The sequence below is a fragment of the Balaenoptera borealis genome, assembly GCF_965194805.1.
Source record: "Balaenoptera borealis genome assembly, chromosome: 13".
NCBI classification, from domain to species: domain Eukaryota; kingdom Metazoa; phylum Chordata; class Mammalia; order Artiodactyla; family Balaenopteridae; genus Balaenoptera; species Balaenoptera borealis.
In genome coordinates this window covers 96,975,179-96,999,755 of record NC_138870.1, presented here as the reverse complement: position 1 = coordinate 96,999,755, position 24,577 = coordinate 96,975,179, and the positions used below count along the sequence as shown (strand labels likewise).

Below are 24,577 nucleotides of genomic sequence, written 5' to 3'. Positions count from 1 at the left end.
GCCTGATTCAGTTAGGGATTACAAAGGGGTGATTTTTCTATTTTTATTCTGTATTTATTAGCAGAGCTGTTATCTGGTGTTTTGTTTTTTAACAACATAGTAGTAGATTTTGGTTGGTTGGATTAGAAACACAGCTCATCTAGAATCCTAAAGGTAAGTGGAAGGGGCCTGGGACCATCCATTAAAGAGATTCTGGTCCAACCCCCTCATTTTCCAGAGACGGGAAGGGATTTGCTCAAAGGCTCCCAATGAGAGCTTTGTAATGTCCTACAGGAGCTTTTTGGTGCACAGCAAAGACTTATACAATTACTCGGATTTTAAGCTTAAATGATTTGCCCAAACTTTCCCTAGCTGAGTGCACTGTGCCACCAGGGAAGTCCCTAGTTTTTAAATAAATAGGATTATAGCATTTGGACTATTCCATGAATTGCTTTTTTTATTTTAACTTGATGTGTTTTGAAAGTCTTCTCACGTCACTATATATAGATCTACCTAATTCTGATTAACAGGCTGTAAACTATTTCACTGTACAGAAATATCATTGAAGGAAACCAGAATATGTCATCCCCAAATATACCTCTTTGACATAAGAATTCTTTTGAGCTGAAGGCAATTAAGAAGTAGCAAATACAGGGGCTTCCCTGGTGGCGCAGTGGTTGAGAATCCTCCTGACAATGCAGGGGACACGGGCTCGAGCCCTCGTCCGGGAAGATCCCACATGCCGCGGAGCAACTAAGCCCGTGAGCCACAACTACTGAGCCTGCGCTCTAGAGCCCGTGAGCCACAACTACTGAGCCCGTGAGCCACACCTACTGAACCCGCGTGCCACAACTACTGAAGCCCACGTGCCACAACTACTGAAGCCCACGCGCCTAGAGCCCGTGCTTGGCAACAAGAGAAGCCACCGCAATGAGAAGCCCTCGCACCGCAACGAAGAGTAGCCCCTGCTCGCGGCAACTAGAGAAAGCCTGCGCACAGCAACGGAAGACTCAACACAGCCAAAAATAAATAAATAAATAAATAAATAAATAAAATCTATTAAAAAAAAGAAAAAATTTTTTTTAAAAAGTAGCAAATACAGGAAAAGCTCTCTTTCCCCTCCCCTTTTCTAGGGTATAAATTTTCCTTTCCTGGAGACAACTCTAGACTCTTATTAGCCCAGAGACAGCACCAGAGGAATCTGAAAACGAACTGTATTCCATTCGTTTCCCCCCATGTATTTACTTCCCCACAATTTGCCACCCTTGGAAGCTTAAACCCACTTCCTTTGTCCCGGCATTCTTCTACAGTTGTGTGGTTCTTTATTGCAGCTGCAAGATAAGCCCAAGCTTTAGCCACTCCTTTGAGTTACTCATGGGTTTCTCCCATGTGTATATACTATATAAATGTTAATAAACTTCTGTTTGTTTTTCTCTTGTTAATCAGTCATATGTTATAGAGCCCCAGCCAAGAACCTAGAAGCGTAGAAGGAAAATAAATTTTTTCCTCCCCTACAATCGTCACGGTAATAATAATAATTATTGTTCTTTGTTCACCTCAAGTGCGAACTGCCAGGTTCATTGGTCTCCTCAGCTCACAACACATTACGGTCTCCAGACTGGGTCAAAAGCCCTCTCCTGTCTCCTCTAATTTCTTGCCTTTTCCCCTGACCCTCACTCCCAGGCCCTTCATCACAACAGTTTCTAAAGAGAGGTTCTCAAACATTGGAGTGTAACAGCCTCCCCGGGAGAGCTAAGAAAGAACACGGAGCCCCAGCTTTGCTGACAGGTATGGCCTGGGCCTTTGTGTTTCTACCTTGTTCCTCCTTGTAAATTAAGTATGGATGCATTTGTGTTTGTGTTTTTAAATAGTATTAATGGCATTGGGCTATACATCTTACTGTTTCTTCCCTTTTTCAACTCCACATTATGTTTTAAGGCTCCTCCATGTTACAGTAGGAGCATCGAACTTGGCAATTCCAAATGTGGTCCATCCCATTGTGTACATCCCCACATCTTATTCATCCATCCCCATAGTGGTGGCCACTGGGGCTGCCGCCACCTCTTGCTTCAATTCCACTGTTCTCATTTGCTTCAAGAACTACTGAATTAAAGTAAAGGGAAGACATAGTGTATAGCACAGGGAACTCTCTTCAATATCTGTAATAACCTATAATGGAAAGGAATCTGAAAAAGAATATATATGTATAGCTGAATCGCTTTGCTGTATTACCTGAAACTAACACAACATTGTAAATCAACTATACTTCAATTAAAAAATAAAGAAAAAGAAAGGAAGATAGGGGTTTATATATCCACTTAGGGACTTCCCTCGTGGCACAGTGGTTAAGAATCTGCCTGCCAATGCAGGGGAGATGGGTTCGAGCCCTGGTCTGGGAAGATCTCACAGGCCGTGGAGCAACTAAGCCCATGCGCCACAACTATTGAGCCTGTGCTCTAGAGCCCAAGGGCCACAACTACTGAGCCCATGAGCCTACAGCCCGTGCTCCGCAACAAGAGAAGACACCGCAATGAGAAGCCCACACACCGCAACGACGAGTAGCCCCCGCTCGTCGCAACTAGAGAAAGCCCGCGCGCAGCAACAAAGACCCAACGCAGCCAAAAATAAATAAATAAATAAATAAATAAATAAATAAATAAATAAATAAATAAATAAATTTATATACCCACTTAATAAGGGGATAGGGAGTGGGTAGAAAGGGCGTCTATGGAAGAACAAATGGAAGGTGTGACAGTTTCAGATAAAGTTGGTTTAAGCAATATTCAGGTTATGATGCTTAGTCTCCTTTCTGACCGTGAACCTCCCAGACCGGGGATTTATGGTGGCTGTATCTTTCAGGTGGTCCTGCTTAAGGCAGCAAAGACATTTAGGTAAGTTTTTTTTCTGTGGCTGCGGTTTGTTCAGATATTTTCGGCTTAAAATAATCTTAATGCCACTGGAGTGCATTTTGAATCCCCACAACTATATGGTCCACATAACCCCAAATATTTCCTCTCTGGCCCTTTACAGAAAGCTTTTGTGGAGCCCTGGCTAATGAACCCAGGCCTTGGACCCAGACTACTTGTGCTTGAATCTGCTCTCATCACTTTCAAGTGTACCTTTCCGTGGCTCCGTTTTCCCATGTATGGGATGAGGATATGAATGGAACAGAGCTCATAGAGCTGGGAGATGAAATGGGTTAACATTTGTAAACACATAGAACAGTGCCAGGCACCTAGGAAATACTCTGCAAGTGCTAAGTGTAATCTCCTTCAATGAAAAGCAATCCTTAATTTTGACATAGCTGAATACAACCATCTTCCCCTTATAATGTGTGTTTCTGGGGCCTTTTTTTTTTTTTTAATTTTGTTTTTAATTTTTTTATTGAAGTAAGTTGATTTACAATGGTGTCAATCTTTTTTTTTTTTTTTTTTGGCTGCATTGGGTCTTCGTTGCTGTGCGCAGGATTTCTCTAGTTGCGGTGTGCGGGGGCTACTCTTCAGTGCGATGCGCGGGCTTCGCATTGCGGTGGCTTCTCTTGCTGTGGAGCATGGGCTCTAGGCGTGTGGGCTTCAGTAGTTGTGGCGCTCAGGCTCAGTAGTTGTGGCTCGCGGGCTCTAGAGTGCAGGCTCTGTAGTTTTGGTGCACAGGCTTAGTTGCCCCGCAGCAGGTGGGATCTTCCCAGACCAGGGCTCGAACCCGTGTCCCCTGCATTGGCAGGTGGGTTCTTAACCACTACGCCACCAGGGAAGCCCTCTGGGACGTTATATAAGAAGTCTTTCAGCATCCGTAAGTCACAAAGATTTTTCTCCCATTTTAAAAAAAGCTTTATAGTCGTACATTTCTTTAATCTACCTAAAATTTGCCTTCATATATGGCATATGTAGAGGATGCCATAGTTTTTCTCCCCCCAGTGAATCGGTTCTCCCCACACCATACATATCACTTGTCAGTCCATCTGTGCCCCATGGCCTGTGGCTCATCAATCATGGGTCCGGTCCCAATGTGCATGGAGATCTGCTTCCATGCTCTGTCTTTACTCCTTTGTCTGTACCTGTCCCGGTTCCATGCTCTTTTTATCATTAAGGCTGGAATGTGAGCACCCAGAGGGCAGGAAGCGTTGTTTTAATCACTGATTTTTCCCAAATGCCTAAATCAGTGCCTGGCACACAACAGGTGCACAAAAAAATATGTGCTGAATGAGTGACTTTGTGAAATGTCTTAATGTCAGGTAAGGTGAGCTGTGATTTATTTCACCACCCCTGACTGATACGTATTTTTTATTTTTCAGGGGATTCTGTGCCCAAGAACCACACCAGGGTCACCTCAGGTCCCTGGGAGACTTACCCCAGCACAAGTTACTCAGCCCAGGAGCCTGTAGGGCAGGACACAGAAACGCTATCGCCTCAGGGGAGATCTGCCTTCTTTTGAAAGATGGCCCCCCTCTCCCCCTCCCCTTCCCCCACTCCTCCCCCTCCATCCTTCCCCTCCTACAGCCCTTCCCCACCTCTCTCCAGGTGAATTGAATGAACACCAAAGGGATTCATGTCCAAATCCCCAACCCCCCAGGGCAGAACATCGCACACATTCAGAAAATAGAAAAGATTGGTTGAATGGATAACGTTGAAACCTACAACTTCATCCTCAACTGAATTCTCTAGCCCAGTAGTTCTCAGTTTTGGCTACACTTGGAATCACCTGGAGAGCTTTTCAAAATGTCTAATGCCTGAGTCTCACCCTCAGAAACTACAATTTGTTGTGCTGAGAGTCAGCCTGGGAATCAGAATTTGTAAAACCCCCCCTGGGTGATTCTAATGTACAGCCAATGCTGAAGAATCTCTGCTTTACTCTGTCCCTGAAACCCCTCTCCACCTTTGCCAGCTGTGGGACCCTCAACCGCTCTGAGCCTCAGTAATGGGCTGTAAAATGGGTATAATTAATAAGATGTACTTAGGGCCTTGCTATTTAAAGTGTGTTCCATGGACCAGCAGCCTTGGAACCCCAATCCTCCTGAATCGGAACCCACATTCTAACAAGCTGCCTGGTGATCTGTTTGCATATTAAAGTTTGAAAAACACTGCTTCAGGAGATTTTGAAGAATGACTGAGACAGTGAATATTATAATTATATAATGAATTATATGTAATGAGTATAACGGAATCTGGTAACAGGCATTCCTTATGTGTTCGCTGAATGAATAAATGACCCCTTGATTTACATGTGATGTTCTCATTTTACAGCTGAGGAAACAATGGTTTAGTTGGCTATTAGGTTAGCTGGTCAAATTAGTAAAAGGCTGGGGGCGATGGGCATGGTGTTTGGGGGATGGCAAAAAGGGAAGTTTCCAGAGACTTGAAGGCCAGGACACACAACTACACTTTTGGATATTCTGGGAGAAGGGGCTCCTCATCCTCATATTTCCCCCAGGGAAGAGAAATGCCTTTTTGTTAGAGAGACCCAGGATGTCCGCGCTTGAGGCTCCACTGACAATACTTACATATCCCCAAAACAAGCAGGCTCACCATTGCATTTACCCACAAATATTTATGCAGCCCTCCTCTGTGCTTGCTGCTGGACAAAACAGAAAATAGCCCCGTCTCTGAAGAAGCTGATAAGTTAGAATCCACAATGCAGGATAAGATCTGAGAAGGGGGAACTTCCCTGGTGGCGCAGTGGTTAAGAATCCGCCTGCCAATGCAGGGGACACAGGTTTGAGCCCTGGACCGGGAAGACCCACATGCCCGGAGCAACTAAGCCCATGCGCCACAACTTACTGAGCCTGCACTCTAGAGCCCGTGAGCCACAACTACTGAACCTGCGTGCCTAGAACCTGTGCTCCGCAACAAGAGAAGACACCGCAATGAGAAGCCTGCTCACCGCAAAGAAGAGTAGCCCCCGCTCACCGCAACTAGAGAAAGCCCGCGTGCAGCAACAAAGACCTAATGCAGACAAAAATAGATAATAAAAAAATTAATTAATTAATTTAAAAAAAAAGATCTGGGGAGGGGAGAGAGGCCAGTTTACAAGATCAGGTGACTGAGGAAGGCTCCCAAAGAGATAACATACAAGGTGAGATGTGAAGAGTATAGGAACGTTTAAAGATTTTTGGAGGACTTCCCTGGTGGCGCAGGGGTTGAGAATCTGCCTGCCAATGCAGGGGACACGGGTTCGAGCCCTGGTCTGGGAAGATCCCACATGCCGCGGAGCAACTAAGCCCGTGGACCACAACTACTGAGCCTGCGCGACTGGAGCCTGTGCTCCGCAACAAGAGAGGCCGCGATAGTGAGAGGCCCGCGCACCGCGATGAAGAGTGGCCCCCGCTTGCCACAGCTAGAGAAAGCCCTCGCACAGAAACGAAGACCCAACACAGCCAAAAAATAAATAAATAGATAAATAATAAAAGCTTTCATCATATTAAAAAACAAAACAAACAAACAAAAAACAACTCCAAGGCCCACGCACCAGAGGCAGATACCCAGCTAGGGGCAGATCCACAGATCCCTGCCCTTCATTTAAAAAAAAAAAAAAAAAAAAGATTTTTGGAATAAGCAAAAGAGATCACTGGCTATCCTTTTAATGACAAGCTGGAGCCTCAGAGATTATCTAGTTCTTTGTAGTTTAAAGGTTCTTTTTTGCCCTTAAACTATTTTGCATCTCTGTACACTGTAGACAACGGATAGCAATGCACATAACCCTTATCTGTACACATGCAAATAAATCCTGTGCAGCGGAAGGACACTCCCACCCCCACCAGTGGAAAAAGCCAGTTTTATGTCTATTTGTAAATTCATTTCAACATTTCTTTGCTGCATATAACTACGTGGTTCTGTGTTCTCCTTTGAACCATTTGCGGCATCTGCCTGGTTTCCTCGTTAATTAATGAGCTAAATAAAAATCTTTCACATATGTTCATTTTATATCTGTACAAGTGTCGTGATTTTATCATCTTTTACAATTTATGCTTTAACAAGAATAGAAGTCAGCCCATGTTCCGGGCAGGAAGAGAAGCAGGTCCAAAGACTCTGCTGCGGGGAGGGCTGCCTGTGGAAGGGGGGAGGTCAGCGTGAGGGGAAACCCCGGGACCAAGGGATGTGCTGGGACCCAGCTGGCAGTCCCCAGAGGCCTCATATGGAAAGCCACTGGAGGTCTTAATGGGTGGAATAATGGTCTGATTCTCGGTATAATATCTACCTAGCTGCTGGGTGGAGAACAGCTTGAAGGGGAGGAGGGGTGCCAAGAGGATGCACCTATAGATTGGTTCAGCAATCCAGGTGGGAGGTGACCGTGACCTAGACTTAGTGGGTTGAGGGTTGAGTATCTGCTGAACCACAAACAAATGGGGATGGCACAGGCGAAAGTCTACAAGGGGACAGTGCGTCCGATTTCTTTTTTATTTATTTATTTACTTATTTTTATTTTTGGCTGCGTGGACTCTCTAGTTGTGGCGCACAGCTTAGTTGCCCCGAGGGATGCGGGATCTTAGTTCCCCAACCAGGGATTGAACCCGCGTCCTCTGCATTGGAAGGTGGATTCTTAACCACTGGACCACCAGGGAAGTCCTGCATCTGATTTCATTCATAGGATAAATGCTCTAGGCCTTTAGCAGGGAACTCAGCAGATCCCATCTACATGACACCTGAGCAGGAGGTGTGGTTGAAGGTGTGAGCTCTGCTGTATGATCTAAGGAAGTTACTTAATTCTTTTGAGACAATTTCCTTAACTATAAAATGGAGACATAAAAGAGTGCTTTCCTCAAAGGGTTGATTGGATGATCCGATGAAATAAAAGACTGTTCTGCCCTCAGTAAATGGCAGCTAATATCATTTCCCAAAGAATAATAAATGCCTCAAGCACATTAAAATAACCTCTGCATTGGTATACTGCCGCAAATATTTTTGGACCTTAGGTATAGAGTTGAGATACAAGGTAAAGATCTGTATTAGTTTCCTATGGCTGCGGTAAGAAATCACCACAAACTTGGTGGCTTAAAACAACAGAAACTCACTCTGCCACAGTTCTGGAAACAGGAAGTCTGAAATCAGGTGTCGGCAGGGTTGGTTCCTCCTGGAGGGGCTGAGGGAAAAACTGTTCCATGCCTCTCTCCTAGCTTCCGGTGGCTATTGGCAACCCTTGGCATTCCTTGGCTAATCTGCTTCCCTCTTCACATGGCCTTCTCTTCTGTGTTTCTCCTCCCCTTAGCTTCTCTTATAAAGACACGTGTCGTTGGGTCCCCCATCCTAATCCAGGATGATCTAATCTCAAGATCCTTAGTTCAAAGTGTCCTTTGCAAAGACCCTTCTCCCAAATAAGGCCACATTCACAGGTTCTAGATAGACATATCTTTGGGGGACCACCATTCAAACAACTAGAAGACGCATGTTTATTTATTTTTTCATATAGTGAACCAATTTCTCCAACTCTATCTGCTAAATAGTTCCTGCTCTCCCCACTGGTTTGTGATGTCACCTTTTCCGTGTACCAAGTTCCCATTTGTAGCCAGCTTATGTCTGGGCTCTGCATTCTGTTCCATTCATCTACCTGTTTTTTTCTGCCACATTGTTTTTACTACTGTGATTTCATACTATGTCTTAATATTTGGTAGAGCAAGTCTCCTACCTTGGCTCCGTTTTTTTTTTAAATGCTTTCAAATTTTAAGGACCTTGATTTTCCATATACATCTTAGAATCACTATAAGTCCTCTCCCTTGCCCTCAAATCCCTTGAGATTTTGGTTGGAATCCTAATGACTTTATAGATTAATTTGGAAACAATCGACTTTTTTAAGACATTAGGCCAGTTCACCCGTAAATTGATTATGTCCCTCTTTATTCAGGTCTTCTTTTCATGTCCTTTAATAGAATCTAAGTGTTCTCCAAGGAGGCCTTGTAAGCTCTGTTAGGATAACTGAGGGGGAAGAGCCCTCTACAACCTACAAATGGCTTAGTTTTATACACCTCTTCTCCCTGTAGGCTTATTATCCACATTTTACAGAAAAGGAAACTGAGGCCCAGGAAATTCCCCAAGGACACATAGAAGTGACAGAGCTGAGACCAGGTCCCCTAGCCCAGGCCCTGCTATGCAATGTGGCTTGCATACTGGGTACCACCCACCCTTGCCCCCAGCCCAGCAAAGGCTTGGGTGGACAGATCTGATGCCATTCAATCTCTTCTTGACAAAGCAAGTCATGGACATACCGGAGGCTGGCTCACACTTGGTCCTTTATTTTAAGATCTGCACGAAGAGACACGTGGCATAGATATACAGAAGAATGATGAGAATACAGGTCGCCTTGACTTGCCGTGCGAGGGCCTGCTTGGATGAAGACCTGAAGGCTATCTTGCTTGTCCTATTGCTCTGGAACCTGGCGCTAATGGGCACCTTAACTGGCCCCCAGACTGCAGCCTCCCTCTCCCTCACTGGCATCCTTGTCCCCAGCCACTAGGCACAGGCTGATGGAGGCTGGCGTGAACCCACCTCAGGGTGGCCGGGTCAGGTCCAGGGAAGTGCTGGCTAAAAGGGATGGTGGTCGCTGGAAGGATGGTGGTGACCGCATCCAGGTCTTTGGAGGGTGCCCCGCACAGCCCAGCCCACCCCAGGGACTGCAGGCCACTGCCCTGCAGGGCCTGAGCCACCTGTCCCACGATCACCCACAGCCTGTCCTGGCAGCGGAGCAGGAGGGACACTGCCACCTGCTGCAGCACAGCCCGCAGCAGCAGCTCCAAGGCCTTGCAGTTCTCGTGGTGGGAGTCGACCAGGCTGTAGTAGGCCCACTGGGCCACAGAGAGCAGGGCTGGGGGGCCTCCCACCGCAAGTGCCGCTGGAGCCCCAGGACGCAGTGGCAAGCTCCGTGCATGAAGGTGGCGAGCAGCTGAAGGCCCTAGCCCTGCACGACAGTCAGCAGCTGCCACAAGGCCTGCTGGATGGGCGCAACAGTACCTCCACGCTCAGCTTCCAGGCCAGGACGAGCCCCCCAGTCACCTGCAGACTCCTGCCGCACAGGATGCAGAGGCCCAGCATGGAGACACAAAGGCAGTGGGAAGCCGTGTTTGCCATGGTCGCCTGCAGCCCCAGCAGGGCTCCTTAGGGTTTCCCCAGGCCCGGCCCGCACAGGAGCAGGAGCTGCCAGGCGCCCCTGGCCAGCCGACTCCCTCTCTGAGGGGCATCCCCTTGGCAGCTGGCGGTGGAGGAGCAGGGAGGGGGGCCTTCATGACGCAGAGGCTCTGTGCCCAGCCTCCCGCTCCAGGGGCAAGGGGCTGCACTCATGCCACAAGCTCATATTAACTGAGCCTCTGGCCCAAATGCCCTGTCATCTGAGCCAGGTGGCTTTGCAACCATCAATGACAGCACAAGAGATCAGGATGTGAGCTCTTGTCAAAGAGGGAGCTGGGCTTCTCTGGTGGTGCAGTGGTTAAGAACCCACCTGCCAATGCAGGGGACATGGGTTCGAGCCCTGGTCCGGGAAGATTCCACATGCCGAGGAGCAACTAAGCCCGTGCGCCACAACTACTGAGCCTGTGCTCTAGAGCCGCGAGCCACAACTACTGAGCCCGCGTGCCACAACTACTGAAGCCCGTGCACCTAGAGCCCGTGCTCCGCAACAAGAGAAGACATCGCAATGAGAAGCCCGCACACCATGAGGAAGAGTAGCCCCCGCTCGCCACAACTAGAGAAAGCCCGCGTGCAGCAACAAAGACCTAACGCAGCCAAAAATAAAATAAATTAAATAAAATAAATTAAAAAAAAAAAAGAGGGAGCATTATTGCTTCAATGGGCAAGGGAGGCAGCCTTGGAAACTGTGATGTTCTAGTTCATGCCCACATCTGCCAAATGTGAGCCAGAGCCTTCTCTGGGCTAGGACCTGCAATCTCTGCTGCCACAAAGCTTCCCGTCCAGTAAGAGAGATGGACATTGAAACGCCCTCATGATAAAACTGCATCACTCAGCTCCTCTCTTGCCCTCATGCTTCCCCATTCTTTTTTTTTTGGCCACACCATGTGGCTTGCAAGATCCTAGTTCCTGACAAGGGATTGAACCTGGGATGAACCTGGTGCTTTCATATGCCCCGGCAGTGAAAGCGCCAACTCCTAACCACTGGACCACCAGGGAATTCCCCCATGCTTCCCCATCCTGCTCCTCAAGTCCCCCTAACTTCTGCCGAGTTTAGTCCACACCTCTGGTTTTACCTGGCAGCAGAGAACATCTGCCCTTCAGGGATGTGAGCAAAACCTTGGACCCTTTTCCATTCCTTACTAGAAGTTCCATTTTGAAAAATAGTATCGATGGGGGACCATTTGTAAACAAAGCTAATCCATTTCTTTCCAGACTCTGGATTTTATCTTTGGATTAAACCAGCAATCTGGGATCGGGTAACCCAACCCCCTTGTTTTGGCCTTTCGTAAAGAGCTCACACAGATGGGCTCGGTGAGTCACCCTGATTTCACTGGTCCGCATCGAATGTGCTCAACCATTGTGTGTTCACTGTGGGGTGATGTTCAGGGTGTCATTAGCTGCATCCCACTTTGGACCCTTTAGGAGGACCCCATCTCCCCAGAGAAATTTCTTTCAAGCCTTACTTCAGGCACAGTGGATTCCTTTGGCCACTGGTTTGTTTTTATCATGTGGATATTGTGAATCATGTTACTAATCATATTTATCTTTCTTATTTAGCTGGACAGAGGCTTGAAACCTAATGGGAGGACTACTCTAGCACAAACAAGAGTTCTATAATATTTGTTTTGGGTGTGATCGTGAAACCGAGCGGGGCCCTGTGGGGCTCCTGGGCACGGAGGCCTTTTTGTCCCCCCATTTCTTGTAGGCAAGACTCCAGCCTTCCTGACCTTCCCTGAGCTCCAAAGGGCAGATTCGAACAGTTGCTAATCAAGGGAGGAGCAGCCAAGAAACCACCTGAGACAAGATTAAAGGGACCAGGGACTTCCCTGGTGGTCCAGCGGTTAAGACTCTGCCCTCCCAATGCAAGGGGCCCGGCTCTGATCCCTGGTCAGGGAACTAGATCCCACACGCCCGCCGCAATGAAGATCCCACATGCCGCAACTAAGAACCCCACCCTGGGTTGGGACACATAGTTTTCGAGGGCAGGAGCCCTCTGTGTCCCCCTTTGCCTGGCAAAGCAATAAAGCTATTCTTTTCTGCTTGACCCAAAACTGTCTCCGAGATTCGATTCGGCATGGGTGTACAGAGAGGCTGAGCTTTCGGCATCAATCCCTCTCTGGCTTCATCTTATTTCCCTTCACTCACGTCCTTACTTTTTTTTTTCTTTTAAATAGACTTTTCCTTTTTAAAAAATTTTTTTATTTTTTTAAAATTTTTGGTTGCGTTGGGTCTTCGTTGCTGCGCGTGGACTTTCTCTAGTTGCGGCGAGCGGGGGCTACTCTTCGTCGAGGTGCGCAGGCTTCTCATGCGGTGGCTTCTCTTGTTGCGTAGCACGGGCTCTAGGCACGCGGGCTTCAGTAGTTGTGGCACGCCAGCTTCAGTAGTTGTGGCTCGCGGGCTCTAGAGCACAGGCTCAGTAGTTGTGGCGCACGGGCTTAGTTGCTCCTCGGCATGTGGGATCTTCCCAGACCAGGGATCGAACCTGTGTCCTCTGCATTGGCAGGCGGATTCCTAACCACTGTGCCACCAGGGAAGTCCTTTATTTTTTTCTTGTTGATTTGCATACACCTTGCTGTGTAGTCTTAGACATGTTCTTGGAAGAAAGAAAGATACAGTTAACCCCATAACTGAATCCAAACCTACATATCTAAATTAATCTATCCTTTCTAAAAGTAATGTTATCTATCCAATATTCCAAAACGGATATCCTGACTCCTGCCATCTCTGCTTCCTCTCCCTGCCCCCACCCACAATGACTCATACAAATAGTCTCCAGATCCTGCTATCCTAAATATCTCCAGATTCTGCTCCTTCATGTCTACCCTCAGTGTCCTTTCCCAGGTCACCCACCTGACGGCTTGCATGGAGTAGTGAAAGCCCTTCTACCTTATTCTCACCTTTAGTTGGTCCTTTAATGTCATTCTTAGGCAGAGGAGGCTCAGTACACATTTGTTGAGTGAATGAATGAATCCCTCATTTGACAGATGGGGAAACTGAGGCCCAAGGCAATAACTCAGTGAGCTATGTGTACAACTGGCAGGACTGTGCAGGTCTGTTGATACTCCCTTTTCTCTGACTGGAAAGAGGGAATTCCTTTTAGGGGGAATGGTTTGTCCAGGACAGGACCTTTGGTAACATTGCTTGTTAAATCTTTTTCAACCCTCATCATAATTTTAAACAGTCTTATTTGCTCTGCGACGGTAGCTGTCTTGTTCTCTTATGTATTCCCACAGACTGGTGCAGTACCTGGCACAGAGCAGGCCTTCAGGAAGAATTTCTTATTGAGTGAATGAGTGACTCAGGACCCCAGAGCTCCTTTTCTAGAGAAAGGGCTACTGAACCCTGAGTCTGATGTCATGAAAACCCAACCTAGACTCAGTCAGACTTGAGCTCTGTCCTTATTGCATGACTTTTGCCAAATTATTTCCTCTTGGCCTGAACTTAGTTTTCTGTGTCATATGGGCCATAATTCCTTGTCTGCAATTCTGAAATGAAAAAACTTTTTTTTTAGTTGAAGTATAGTTGATTTACAATGTTGTGTTAGTTTCTGGTGTATAGCAAAATGATTCAGTTATATCTTTTTCATATTCTTTTCCATTATGGTTTATTACAGTATATTGAATACAGTTCCCTGTGCTATACAGTAGGACCTTGTTTATCTATTTTATGTATAGTAGTTTGTATCTGCTAATCCCAAACGCCAAATCCATCCCTCCCCTTTTCCTCTTTGGTAACCGTAAGTTTGCTTTCTATGTCTGTGAGTCCGTTTCTGTCTTGTAAATAAGTTCAGTTGTATCATATTTTAGATTCCACATATAAGTGATATCACACGGTATTGGTCTTTCTCTTTCTGACTTACTTCACTCAGTATGATAATCTCTAGGTCAATCCATGTTGCTGTAAATGGCATTATGAAAAAACTTCTTAAATCACTTGGTGGCAAAAACCAAACTAACCTGAATTTTTTAGGTAGCTAAGTTAGCCTTTAACTGTGAGGCTATTTATACTTATCCCACTCCATGTGAATATTCACGTTTCTTAGCAGAATTAACGTGTTTCATTCAACAGCTTAGGGATGATTACATAATATACAGTATGTGCACCATATTGCACGGTATTATCTAAAACGTGAAGAATGCTGAATTTGGATACATATCTGGCCCCAAAGATTTCCAGTAAGGGGCTGAGGACTATCAGCACTGCCACTGGGGGATGGCGTGAGGGTTACATGAGAGAATGTTTTTTAACAACGGTGTGAGCAATGGTCAGGCCCAGAATCAAAGCGCAGGACGGGGAAGGATGGATGTGGAAGGTGGTGATCTATGAAAAAGTGTGTGTATTCGCCTGCAGCGAAGAGGCTGGAATAGCTAGTTAGGGCAGATTCTTGGCTGGCAGGCTCAGAAGTTAAGGCTTCATCCACAGGAAACAACGAGGGTTGGGGGTGGGCGTGGGGAGGGGCATGGGAAGTAACAAGAAGGGATTTGATTCTTAGAAAGATTTGGAGGGGCAAGCCTGGCGGCAGGGTGAGCCGCTAGGAGCCTCCTAGGACCTAGGTGACCCCGAGCCCAAGCAGACATCAGCAAGAGCCATTCATGCAGAGAGTCTGGGAAGCAGGGAGGGCCAGGGTCCGTGAGGCCGGGCAGCGGGACCCATGACCCTAGACGGTGAGGTGGTTCCGTCGCCTAAGACCTTCAGAACCAAGCACGGGCACCCACAGCCAGATTCTCGGAGGAGTAGCCGAGATGGGGCTTGAGGGAGGGGGGGCCCGAAATCAGGAAGCATTAAAGGCAAGCTGGTACCGGGAAGCGGCTCTGGGTTGGGAACCAGGAAACCAGGGTTCCTGTCTTTCCTCTCCAACTTCGAGCTGGTGGAAGCGGTGCGACTCGTCCCACTTCTATGTGCCTGCAAAATGGCAACAACGCTGTGTGGGACGGAAGCGGGATACCACGTGGGAAAGCGCCTTGGAACTGAAGCCCCAACAGGGTTACTCAATTCCAGAGGATTCATATGAAACCTGCATTTCATATGAAAAGAACCGACGTAGCCATTTTCCTTCACCGTAACAGCCGTTTCATCAAATTTGGCCGCTGCCCAACGCCTCGGGGTCATTGTAATACAACTCTCTGCCGGCGAGTCCGAGGCTTTTCACTAATTTTGAACTCGGCCGCTCGCCGTAGAGCCTCTAAGTCCCGCCTACGAGACTGACGTCCCGGTCGGAACGTAAGCAAGGCAAGGACGAGCGTGCGTGGAAACGGCACCCAGTACCCGCCCCCCGACCCGACGCCTGCCGCGAGCGCGCGCTCTCACGCCGGAAGGGGCGGGGCTAGACTGGGATTTATATATTGCGCGCTGAGAGTCGGACGATCTCTACCGGCAGCATCCGACGGCTGGATGGTGAGTGTTATGATGGCGGACTTTTACTTCTCTGCCGCGGCGGCATGAGTGAATCCGCGGCACATCCCCGCCATCTCGCCTCACCCGGCGCCGGGGTTGTGCTCTAGGAGCATGGGGCACTCAGCAGAATCCGCAGTCAGGTCTATTTTCTGAAAATGTCCGAGGCTTGAGGTTGGCTTTGGGCCTGCCGGTCGGCTGGCGAGAGGCCTTGCCACGGGAGCTGGGTTGGGGGGCCCGGGCCCGACAATCTTCAGGCCATGGACTTATCCTGGATCTCGACCTCAGCATTCGAGATCCGAGTCATGAGCACTTTCGCCAGGAGGACCTTGGGTGGGGGCGTTTGGCACTGTTGTGAAAGTGGGAGGTGCAGAAATCCAGGCCGCAGGCGGCAGGGGAGGCTTTGGGTATGGGTTGTTGAATCCTCTTCTGAAACGTCTGGGACGGTTGGTACAACCTCTTGGGCCTCTAGAGTTCTCAGAAACCAGAGATGATGAACTTACTGACGGGCGGACAGAGACTGTGTGCTGATTGTCATGTTCTGATTTGGTTCTGTCGAGTTCTAGTGGCCTCCACTTGCCCGTTTAGCTCCCGTTGGGAGCATGAGGAACCTTTACTACTATTATCTGCCACCCAGGCGTTTGACCAGAAGTCCCTATTGTGGACAGGATCTGTTTCTTTTATTTAGTCTTTATTGGAGTACAATTGCTTTACAGTGTTGTGTTAGTTTCTGTTGTACAACAAAGTGAATCAGCCATATGCATACATATATCCCCATATCCCCTCCCTCTTGCGTCTCCCTCCTGCCCTCCCTATCCCATCCTAGGTCGTCACAAGGCTGATCTCCCTGTGCTATGCAGCAGCTTCCCACCAGCCATCCATTTTACATTTGGTAGTGTGTATATGTCAGTGCTACTCTCTCACTTCTTCCCAGCTTCCCCCCACCCCCGTGTCCTCAAGTCCGTTCTCTACGTCTGCGTTTTTATTCCTGCCCTGCCACTAGGTTCATCAGTACTGTTTTTATAGATTGCATTTATGTGCGTTGGCATACGGTATTTTTCTTTTTCTGACTTCACTTTGTATGACGGACTCTCGGTCCATCCACCTCATCACAAATAACTGAATTTCGTTCCTTTTTATGGCTCAGTAACATTCCATTGTATATGTGCGTGATCAGAATCTTAACTGACTTGCACATAAAGCTGCTTGTTAAGCGATTTTTAATACCATTACCTGGTGTGCCTTTGTCCTCTTTAGAGGAAAAGGTGGATGGTTCATGTTCTTTAAATTATAGGGTGAGGGTTTGAGATAAATGTTCAACTCATTTGGCTGAATAATGCCTTTTAGATGTGTGATCCCGAAAAAAGTAAATCCCGCACGTAAGCCCGTTACCTGGGTTGCTGGTGTGGATCCAGCATTGCTGGGAATCTTCTTAGAACCTAGGTCTCTGGGGATGAAGAGGCGTGAGCTACTTAGAAGGTGCTAACGTTGATTGATCGTTTTCTGCTAGTCTCACAGGAAGTTCTCCGCTCCCAGGCATGGGTCCCTGGGCTTTCTGCCTCGGAAGCGCAGCAGCCGGCACCGTGGGAAGGTGAAGAGCTTCCCCAAGGATGACTCTTGCAAGCCCGTGCACCTCACAGCCTTCCTCGGCTACAAGGCTGGCATGACCCACATTGTGAGGGAGGTCGATAGGCCAGGGTCCAGTAAGTACATGCTGCATCTTCCCAGCTGATGGGAGGGTAGGAGTTGGTGGGAACTGACTAGATGGGGCCAAGCTCTCAGAAGAGAGCAGGCTTTGGAGAGATCAACAGAACCTCTAGATATCACAATGGAAAGATATTTTAGGATTGATTAATGCTTCCAGGGTTCAGGTGGCTGGCACTGCTTGATTTAGGCAGAGAGATGTAATGGAGTCAGGGAGCATGATGAGGAAATTTGTCAAGAGCTGCAGCAGAGAAGTATGCTAACATGGGAGGTGGCAACCATTGAGGGTTAAATAGAAACTCCACTCACATTTTAGTGGCAGCACTGAACTGTGAGCCTCACCTGAGCGCCTGAATACTACCCACCTTCCTGGATTGTGAAGTTCGAAGTAGAAAAGGCACTAAGTAGAACACACGGTGCTGGTGATTGAAACACAATAAATAGACAGTTAAAATTGTCTATGCTGAGGAATTACTACCTCACTATACTTAGTACCCTTGTATTTTCTAGGTAATAAGGAGTTTGTCTCTGGAGAAGGTTATGATAAACCAGCACCGAAACCAGGCTGTTACTTGGCTGCTTAGGGTCCAGATAGTTTTGTGCTGAAAAGGTCAATGCACACAGACTGAGCATTCAGCAGTGAGGGAGTTTGGGCTGCGATGCAGACTTCCCCACAAACCTTCCTGTCATCTGAAGCAACTTGCGTTGCTGGCCTGGAAGGGCACGTGACATTTTTCCAAAAGACAGCCCTCCTGCCGGGTACTTGAGGCAGCCCACTCAGGTCTAACTGCCTGCTTCGTCTGCAGAGGTGAACAAGAAGGAAGTTGTGGAGGCTGTGACCATTGTGGAGACGCCGCCCATGGTCATTGTGGGCATTGTGGGCTACGTGGAAACACCTCGAGGCCTCCGGACCTTTAAGACCATCTTTGCTGAGCATATCAGTGATGAATGCAAAAGGCGCTTCTATAAGAACTGGTAAGGGGGCCGATGCCGCCCTCGCCCTGGGTTAGGCTGGCCAGGAGGGGGCAGTGTGCCGCGCAGGGCCTCAGCTCCATAGCTGGGGTGGGAGGAGGTGCTCTGGTGTCAGGTTTAGTTGCGGAACAGAGCAGAACCATTCTTTCCTGCGCTGGGAAGAGCATCTTGAGACGTTTCCTTCAGTGTTCACCTTAGTGGGTGCTACCTTGAGTCAGTATTTCCTGAGTTGCTGGCAAGTGTTGAGTCTACTTAGAAGCTGAGGGATAGCAGTAATGCCCCCATACCCCACCACCCCCGGTGTGTGGTCTGGTTAACGGATAACCTAGAGCAAGAACTTGTGTATCTGAACGTGTGTGACTTGCATCATTAATCTTGTGGACCTCTGCTCAGCTCCGCTCGGCTCTGCCCGATGAGCTCCATCCAGGCTCCGCTTGCCGGTGGAAAAGGCTCCTTAGAAGCCGGCAATGAGCCCCGTCCCCACACGGTGCCCGATTGCCTTCCGCTCACCCCTTGGAGGGGTGATGAAGGCTGGCACCTGGCCCCCTCCCCAACTCTGCTCTGCTTCTGAAGGCATAAATCTAAGAAGAAGGCCTTCACCAAATACTGCAAGAAGTGGCAGGATGTAGACGGCAAGAAGCAGCTGGAGAGGGACTTCAGCAGCATGAAGAAGTACTGCCAGGTCATCCGTGTCATTGCCCACACCCAGGTGAGTGCCCACTGCTATGGTCTATGGAGGTGATGACCTACATGACCACCTGTGGCTTTTGGAGGGCTCAGTTATCTTCTGAGTTGATCCTCAGCTCACACTGGTTTTGTGTCAAGCCTCAGGATTTTAGGGATGGTAAGACTTTGAGGTTCTTAAATTTATTTCCTGGTGGAGGAAGGGGTTAAAAGCAACAAAGTCCAGCCAGTGCCCTGCCTTGAGGCCTGGGTTCCTGGGGCCATGTTTAGGACAGTTGTCTGCTTGAGAATGAATCCAGGCCTCCTCACATAGGGTTGGTTTTTTTGTTGCCAGCAGAGGGCACTGTGTCCCCGGTGGTTCTTAATTAGGGAAAACCATATCCCATTTTAGGAGAACTGGTCGAAGGAACTGGTGAGTCATAACTAATGTTGTCTAGCGCCTAACTGAAAATAGTGTTGAGATGCTGGCTATTTGCACTTCAGACCTGACATGTGAGCTGAATTAGCTCTTGGTTGTCTGGGTAGGAATGGGTGCCGCCTTTGCTGTCAGTCTGGGCGATTATCCTGGGTGTATACCCATGATTCCTAAGTGGTCAGTAGTCCTGTGTGGTTAGTGGTGACCAGATTACCACAGATTTGTGGTGTGTGTCCATTACTGAAGACGCGTCAGTAGGATAACACCAGACAGCTTTAAAATCTTTGTTTAGCTTCATTCCTTAATCACAGCTTGTACTCTCTCTCGCAGTGTTATCCTGCTCCCAAAATAAGTGGCTTATTGGTAGTTAATAGAGCAAGGTAGATGGCCAGGGTAAACCAGGGCAGGTACCTGAAAGGAACTGGCCAAAATGACAGTGGTCAGGAACATTGGGCTGGTTGGTCCCAGGATCTGGTTAAATCAGCCTGTCTTAATGTGGGCCTGGTGTGTCTGTCAAGGAGCAGCTCATTCTGACCTGATTCAGGCACCGGAATTGAAAGGGGAATGGTACCCAGTGGGGAGTCATGACACTGGAAAGCAAAACTGTTGCCTGTTGTGCGCAGCCTGAGTTCCTCTCACCTTGAAGCATCTGTTCCCTTCTAGATGCGCCTGCTTCCTCTACGCCAGAAGAAAGCCCACCTCATGGAGATCCAGGTGAACGGAGGCACTGTGGCCGAAAAACTGGACTGGGCCCGAGAGAGGCTAGAGCAGCAGGTCCCTGTGAACCAAGTGTTTGGGCAGGATGAGATGATTGATGTCATTGGGGTGACCAAGGGCAAAGGCTACAAAGGTGAGCTTCGCAGTGGCCCACATTGCTGTGGTTAACCTGGGAGAGGGGTGGCAGGCCCAGCTGTTCTGTGATGAGGCCCTGGAATGAGCGCTGGCACAGCGCCCGAGTCAGACTGCGGAAGTATTCCTCGCTGCCTTCCTCCTGAGGACTGCTGTGGTCAGGTGGCTGGGGTAGCATGTGGGACTGGGGGTGACATACATACGCTTCGAGCACACTGCAAAACGCACTGGGAGGCTTCCTGAATGCCCTCAGATGAGCATGATCACATTCTAGTAGGCTGATTCTCCAAGGCCTCTTCTTGTTTGCTGATTGTAACTCAAGGGTTATGTCTCAGCTGGTATTCAAGCTTGGATGGAGGTATAAGAAGGGAGAGGACACGGCAATCATGTGTTGCATTGCATGTTCTGTGGACAGAGTACCACAAACTCAAGTTGGGCATTCATAGCAGGAAAGGGCCAATGGCATGGGTACCAGGCACCCCAGTAATAGCATGTGTCTATTCCAGGGGTCACCAGCCGTTGGCACACCAAGAAGCTGCCCCGTAAGACCCACCGAGGGCTGCGCAAGGTTGCCTGTATTGGGGCGTGGCATCCTGCACGGGTGGCCTTCTCTGTGGCTCGGGCCGGTCAGAAAGGCTACCATCACCGCACCGAGATCAACAAGAAGGTGAGGTGCCCAAGGGGGTCCTGTGGAGACTTTAACCCTAGGAGGGGCAGGGTGGCCCCACTATTGGGAGCTGGGGGTCCCAGTCCCTGTCACCATCGGTCCATTTGTGGTGGAGCATCCCGTGGACTTAGTCGCTCATGTCTGGTGGCAGAGTTCTGGCTCTTGGGTGTCATGATAGTAAAGTGCCATCCTTGAAGGTGGTTCTGGTGCAGCTGACCCTTGGCGGGGCTGAGGATATGAGCTTTGTCTACCCTCTCCTGTTCCATGGTGTTTGGAGAGGCCTCGTCCATTGTCTCACTGTATGGCATTGTTTGCAGTTCAGGCCCAGCCACCTTTTCTTTGCTCCGAGTCTGGGACGCCCCCTCACTAGGGCCGAGGTCATAGCTGCTTTCCCAGAGGCCTTTGTAGGCTAGCCCACCCCCAAGATGGATCATTTGTCCCTAATGGCTGTCCTTGCCTCCAGCCAGCTCCAGAGGCCTCTGAGCTGTCTCCCTGCCCAATTTGCTTGTTCTCAAGTATTTATGCTCATTTCCTCCTTCAGATCTACAAGATTGGCCAGGGCTACCTCATCAAGGATGGCAAACTGATCAAGAACAATGCCTCTACTGATTACGATCTGTCTGACAAGAGCATCAACCCTCTGGTGAGTAATGGGAGCTGTCCTTGCAAAGCCTCAGATATCTGGTCTGGTGGGGGATTTCCAGTTCCAGGCCTCCCCTATGGGGCTGGGGCCATTTTTACAGCCAGTTAACTGGACCCCTGCACAGCACCCAGCTGTCTGTCCACCCTTTGTCATTGGAGGGAGACTGGCTGGTGAGGAGTGGGGTGGCAGGCCCAGCTGTTCAGTGATGAGGCCCTGGAATGAGCGCTGGGTGCGGCGCCCGAGTCAGACTGCGGAAGTATTCCTTGCTGCCTTCCTTCTGAGAACAGCTCTGGTCAGGTGGTGGGACCACCAGGACCTGCGGGGGGCGGTGGGTGTCGTGTGCGTGGTCAGACCTGTCTCCAGCCCCTTGCTTTATCTGTGCTGACCTCTGATGGCCTTGCTCCTTCCCAGGGTGGCTTTGTCCACTACGGTGAAGTGACCAATGACTTTGTCATGCTCAAAGGCTGCGTGGTGGGAACCAAGAAGCGAGTGCTCACCCTTCGCAAGGTGAGGCTGGAGGAGGGGAGGCTGAGCTCTGTTAGGGGAATTGGGAGGGAAAGCGGGGAGGGATTGCTACTCCTGACTTTGAAGTCCCGGGAGGAGGGAAGTCCGTGTCTGGCCTGGCCCAGCTGTTTGCTTCTGTTCTTAAGTGTATTCTCATCCGCCTGGTGGCAGGAGGAAACCCCTTGGTAGTGGCTGGATGGTGGTGTTTGGGGTGGGTGGGTGTCCTGATTCCAGGACTGATTTAGATGGAGTTGACCTCTGCCCTCTTAAGATGAGGGACCTGTGAACAAAGATGGTACAGAGAAAGGCTTGGCTCTGAACCCTTGCCCTCTTGGTCCACAGTCCTTGCTGGTGCAGACCAAACGGCGGGCCCTGGAGAAGATTGACCTCAAGTTTATTGACACCACCTCCAAATTTGGCCATGGCCGCTTCCAGACTGTGGAGGAGAAGAAAGCGTTCATGGTGAGCACCTACCTTGCTGCCCTCAGGCTGGGGTGGGGGTGGCTTTCAGCTGCTGTCAGCTGTCAGCCTGCCCATCTGGTGCTGATGCAGAGAGGGCCACCTTGTGCATGTGTGTGCCCCGGGCTGTGGAGACCTGCCCGGAATTTGATCGCACTGCGGTTGGCGGTTATTCTTAACTGCCTTCTATCTCTAACCTTGCCTGCTGCATTTCTCTCCACAGGGACCACTTAAGAAGGACCGAATTGCAAAGGAAGAAGGGGCCTAATGTCAGAACAGATTATACAGCTGGTAGAATCTCAATAAAATTATTTTCCAGTGAAAATATTTTCATCTGCCTGTACTTCACCTTCCCGGTCCTGGCTGCTTCCCTCGGCCCTCATGCTCCCAGAGGCATGCTGTCCCCCCAGCCTCTTTGGCTGCCTCTTTGCCCTACCACTGGCCGGGCCCCATGCTTGGAGCAGACTAGGTGAAGCGGGAGGCGAGAGCCAGCCAGCCTGGTCTGCCCTGCACCGTTACAGCCATCCTGGGGAGTGAGCTCTGTGTGAAATGTTTGTCACAGGGCAAGGAAGCTGGGCCTCTGCTGTACACGTTGTGTCTGTACAGCTTGGAAGGAGGCAGTGAGGACCTGGTGTTGCTGTTGCCCACGGGCATGGCAGGGCAGACCCTGGCTCTCTGCTGAGTGTACAGATACCTAATTTAGTCACTAATCCATGCAGGAGGGGTTCCAGTTAGGGCTTGTTGAGGTTCTGTAGCCAGCGGCAAAGTTCTGGCAATGGGAGAGGGTGTCATGTAGAAGCCCTGAACGGCACCTGGGACTTAGGAAAACACTGGAATGTTTGCTTTGAGGAAAGCCCTGGTGATTAACAAGGACTTCATTAAAACAGGTGAGAATGTGGACCGGCAGAGGTTGAGTGCCTTGACCAGGCTCACCTGGCTGGTGAGGTCATTGAACCCCAATTTCCATTCTGGTCTAGGTCTGCTTTGGTGACTTGGCTCAGCCCCTTGTCCCGTGCCAGTGTCCCCTGTGCTGACCATATATTGTGCACCTGCATCATGTAGGCTGGTAAGAGCTTGGCTGCTAGAGCCCAGCACCCAGGCCTGTGATGTCTGGCCCACCCTTTGGTGGGGTGACTGAACCCCAGTCCAGCCCCTGGCATTCCAGGTGTACAAGATGCCCCTGCTTATCCCCCTTCCAGCCGTAGCTGCTCCCCACGTCACATCTGCCCGTGTGGTATGTTTGCCTCAGCCCCACCTAAGCGGAGGGCAGAGAGCACAGCTGCAGCAGCGCTGATGGCCTTGCCCAGCCTTTTGGCAGACGGCTGGTTGCCCACCAATTAATCACCTGGGTTCTGGCATCTTCTGAGGCTTAGTTTCCTCTTCGAAAGGGGTAGTGATAGCTGGGGATGGATGGAGGTCCCATACTTACAGTGCTGTCTCAAGATGACGAGGTGGCCCGAGTTGAACCTCTGGTTCCCAATGAGCATGGTATCCCCATGACTCATGTGAGGCCCTAAGATGTCAAGTCAAGGCACAGAGGAGGTTGCAGGAATTGCATGTGGGCCCTGAGGCGGAGGCTAGCTGAGGTCTGGAGGGGCTGAGCAAGAGTCCTTGGCGTGGGACCCCTCCCCAACGTCTGCACACTTTTCTGGAGTCCATTCTGAGCTCTGCGGGGCAGTGGGCCTCAAAGCCAACTTCTGCGCCAATTTGCTACCTCATGCAGCACCCGTCGGCTCAGGATCCAGGCCTAGACTAGCCAGAGCTGCATTTCAGGCTGGAGCCACCAGGGGGCGAGAGTGGGTAGCACCCAGTTGGGGCAGCCTTGCAGGAGGACCTCTCTGGGCTTTGCAGGGGGCGCAGAATCCCTTCCCCAACCAGGGTCTCTTCACCCCATAATCCTGGGAGTCAAGCCCACAGCCAGAGGGGGTCAGGACTTGCCCCAAGGCCACCAGGCACCTGTGGCAGAGCCAGGCGTGGGAGCTGGGCTCCTGGTCTTTGGTCTGGGTTCCTTTCACTGCGGGAGCTTCTGTCCAATCATATCCTGGGGAGGGTGCTGAGCTGGGCAGTGGCCCCACCTCGTCCCCTCACTCGTCCCGGTTGCCCTTGGCCTCTTAGCCTGTGGGCCTCCCCAGACCCTTAGGCCAGCCCTGGAGCCCAGCTGCCCACCCAGCCCAGGTACAAAACGCTTTGCTGGTTTGAGA

General features: G+C 49.7%; 1 protein-coding gene and 1 long non-coding RNA gene across 5 annotated transcripts in view; both read left to right on the top strand.

Moving 5' to 3' along the window:
• LOC309610243 overlaps nucleotides 1-6,381 on the top strand; it is a 32,748-nt gene extending 26,367 nt beyond the window's left edge. For 3 of the 4 annotated variants that reach the window (XR_014233790.1, XR_014233791.1, XR_014233792.1), the window contains exons 2-3: nucleotides 1,663-1,767; nucleotides 4,271-6,381. This is a non-coding gene — a long non-coding RNA (uncharacterized lncRNA). Of the gene's footprint in view, nucleotides 1-1,662; nucleotides 1,768-2,838; nucleotides 2,871-4,270 lie in introns of all 4 variants that reach the window. The other variant, XR_014233789.1, reaches the window with a different exon arrangement.
• Nucleotides 6,382-15,455: 9,074 nt separating this feature from the next.
• RPL3 (ribosomal protein L3) lies at nucleotides 15,456-22,701 on the top strand. Its single transcript, XM_082350818.1, has 10 exons — nucleotides 15,456-15,482; nucleotides 16,990-17,182; nucleotides 17,990-18,158; nucleotides 18,729-18,864; nucleotides 19,918-20,104; nucleotides 20,610-20,770; nucleotides 21,312-21,413; nucleotides 21,825-21,920; nucleotides 22,260-22,379; nucleotides 22,600-22,701. The coding sequence occupies exons 1-10, from the start codon at nucleotides 15,480-15,482 to the stop codon at nucleotides 22,642-22,644; spliced, it is 1,212 nt and encodes a 403-aa protein (XP_082206944.1). The 5' UTR covers nucleotides 15,456-15,479; the 3' UTR covers nucleotides 22,645-22,701.
• Nucleotides 22,702-24,577: the final 1,876 nt, after the last annotated feature.

Excerpts from the sequence above, each read along its gene's own strand:
- RPL3 (XM_082350818.1), top strand. Across the intron at positions 20,105-20,609 it reads CAAGGGCAAAGGCTACAAAG|GGGTCACCAGCCGTTGGCAC; the intron begins GTGAGCTTCGCA and ends TGTCTATTCCAG. Across the intron at positions 20,771-21,311 it reads GCACCGAGATCAACAAGAAG|ATCTACAAGATTGGCCAGGG; the intron begins GTGAGGTGCCCA and ends TTCCTCCTTCAG.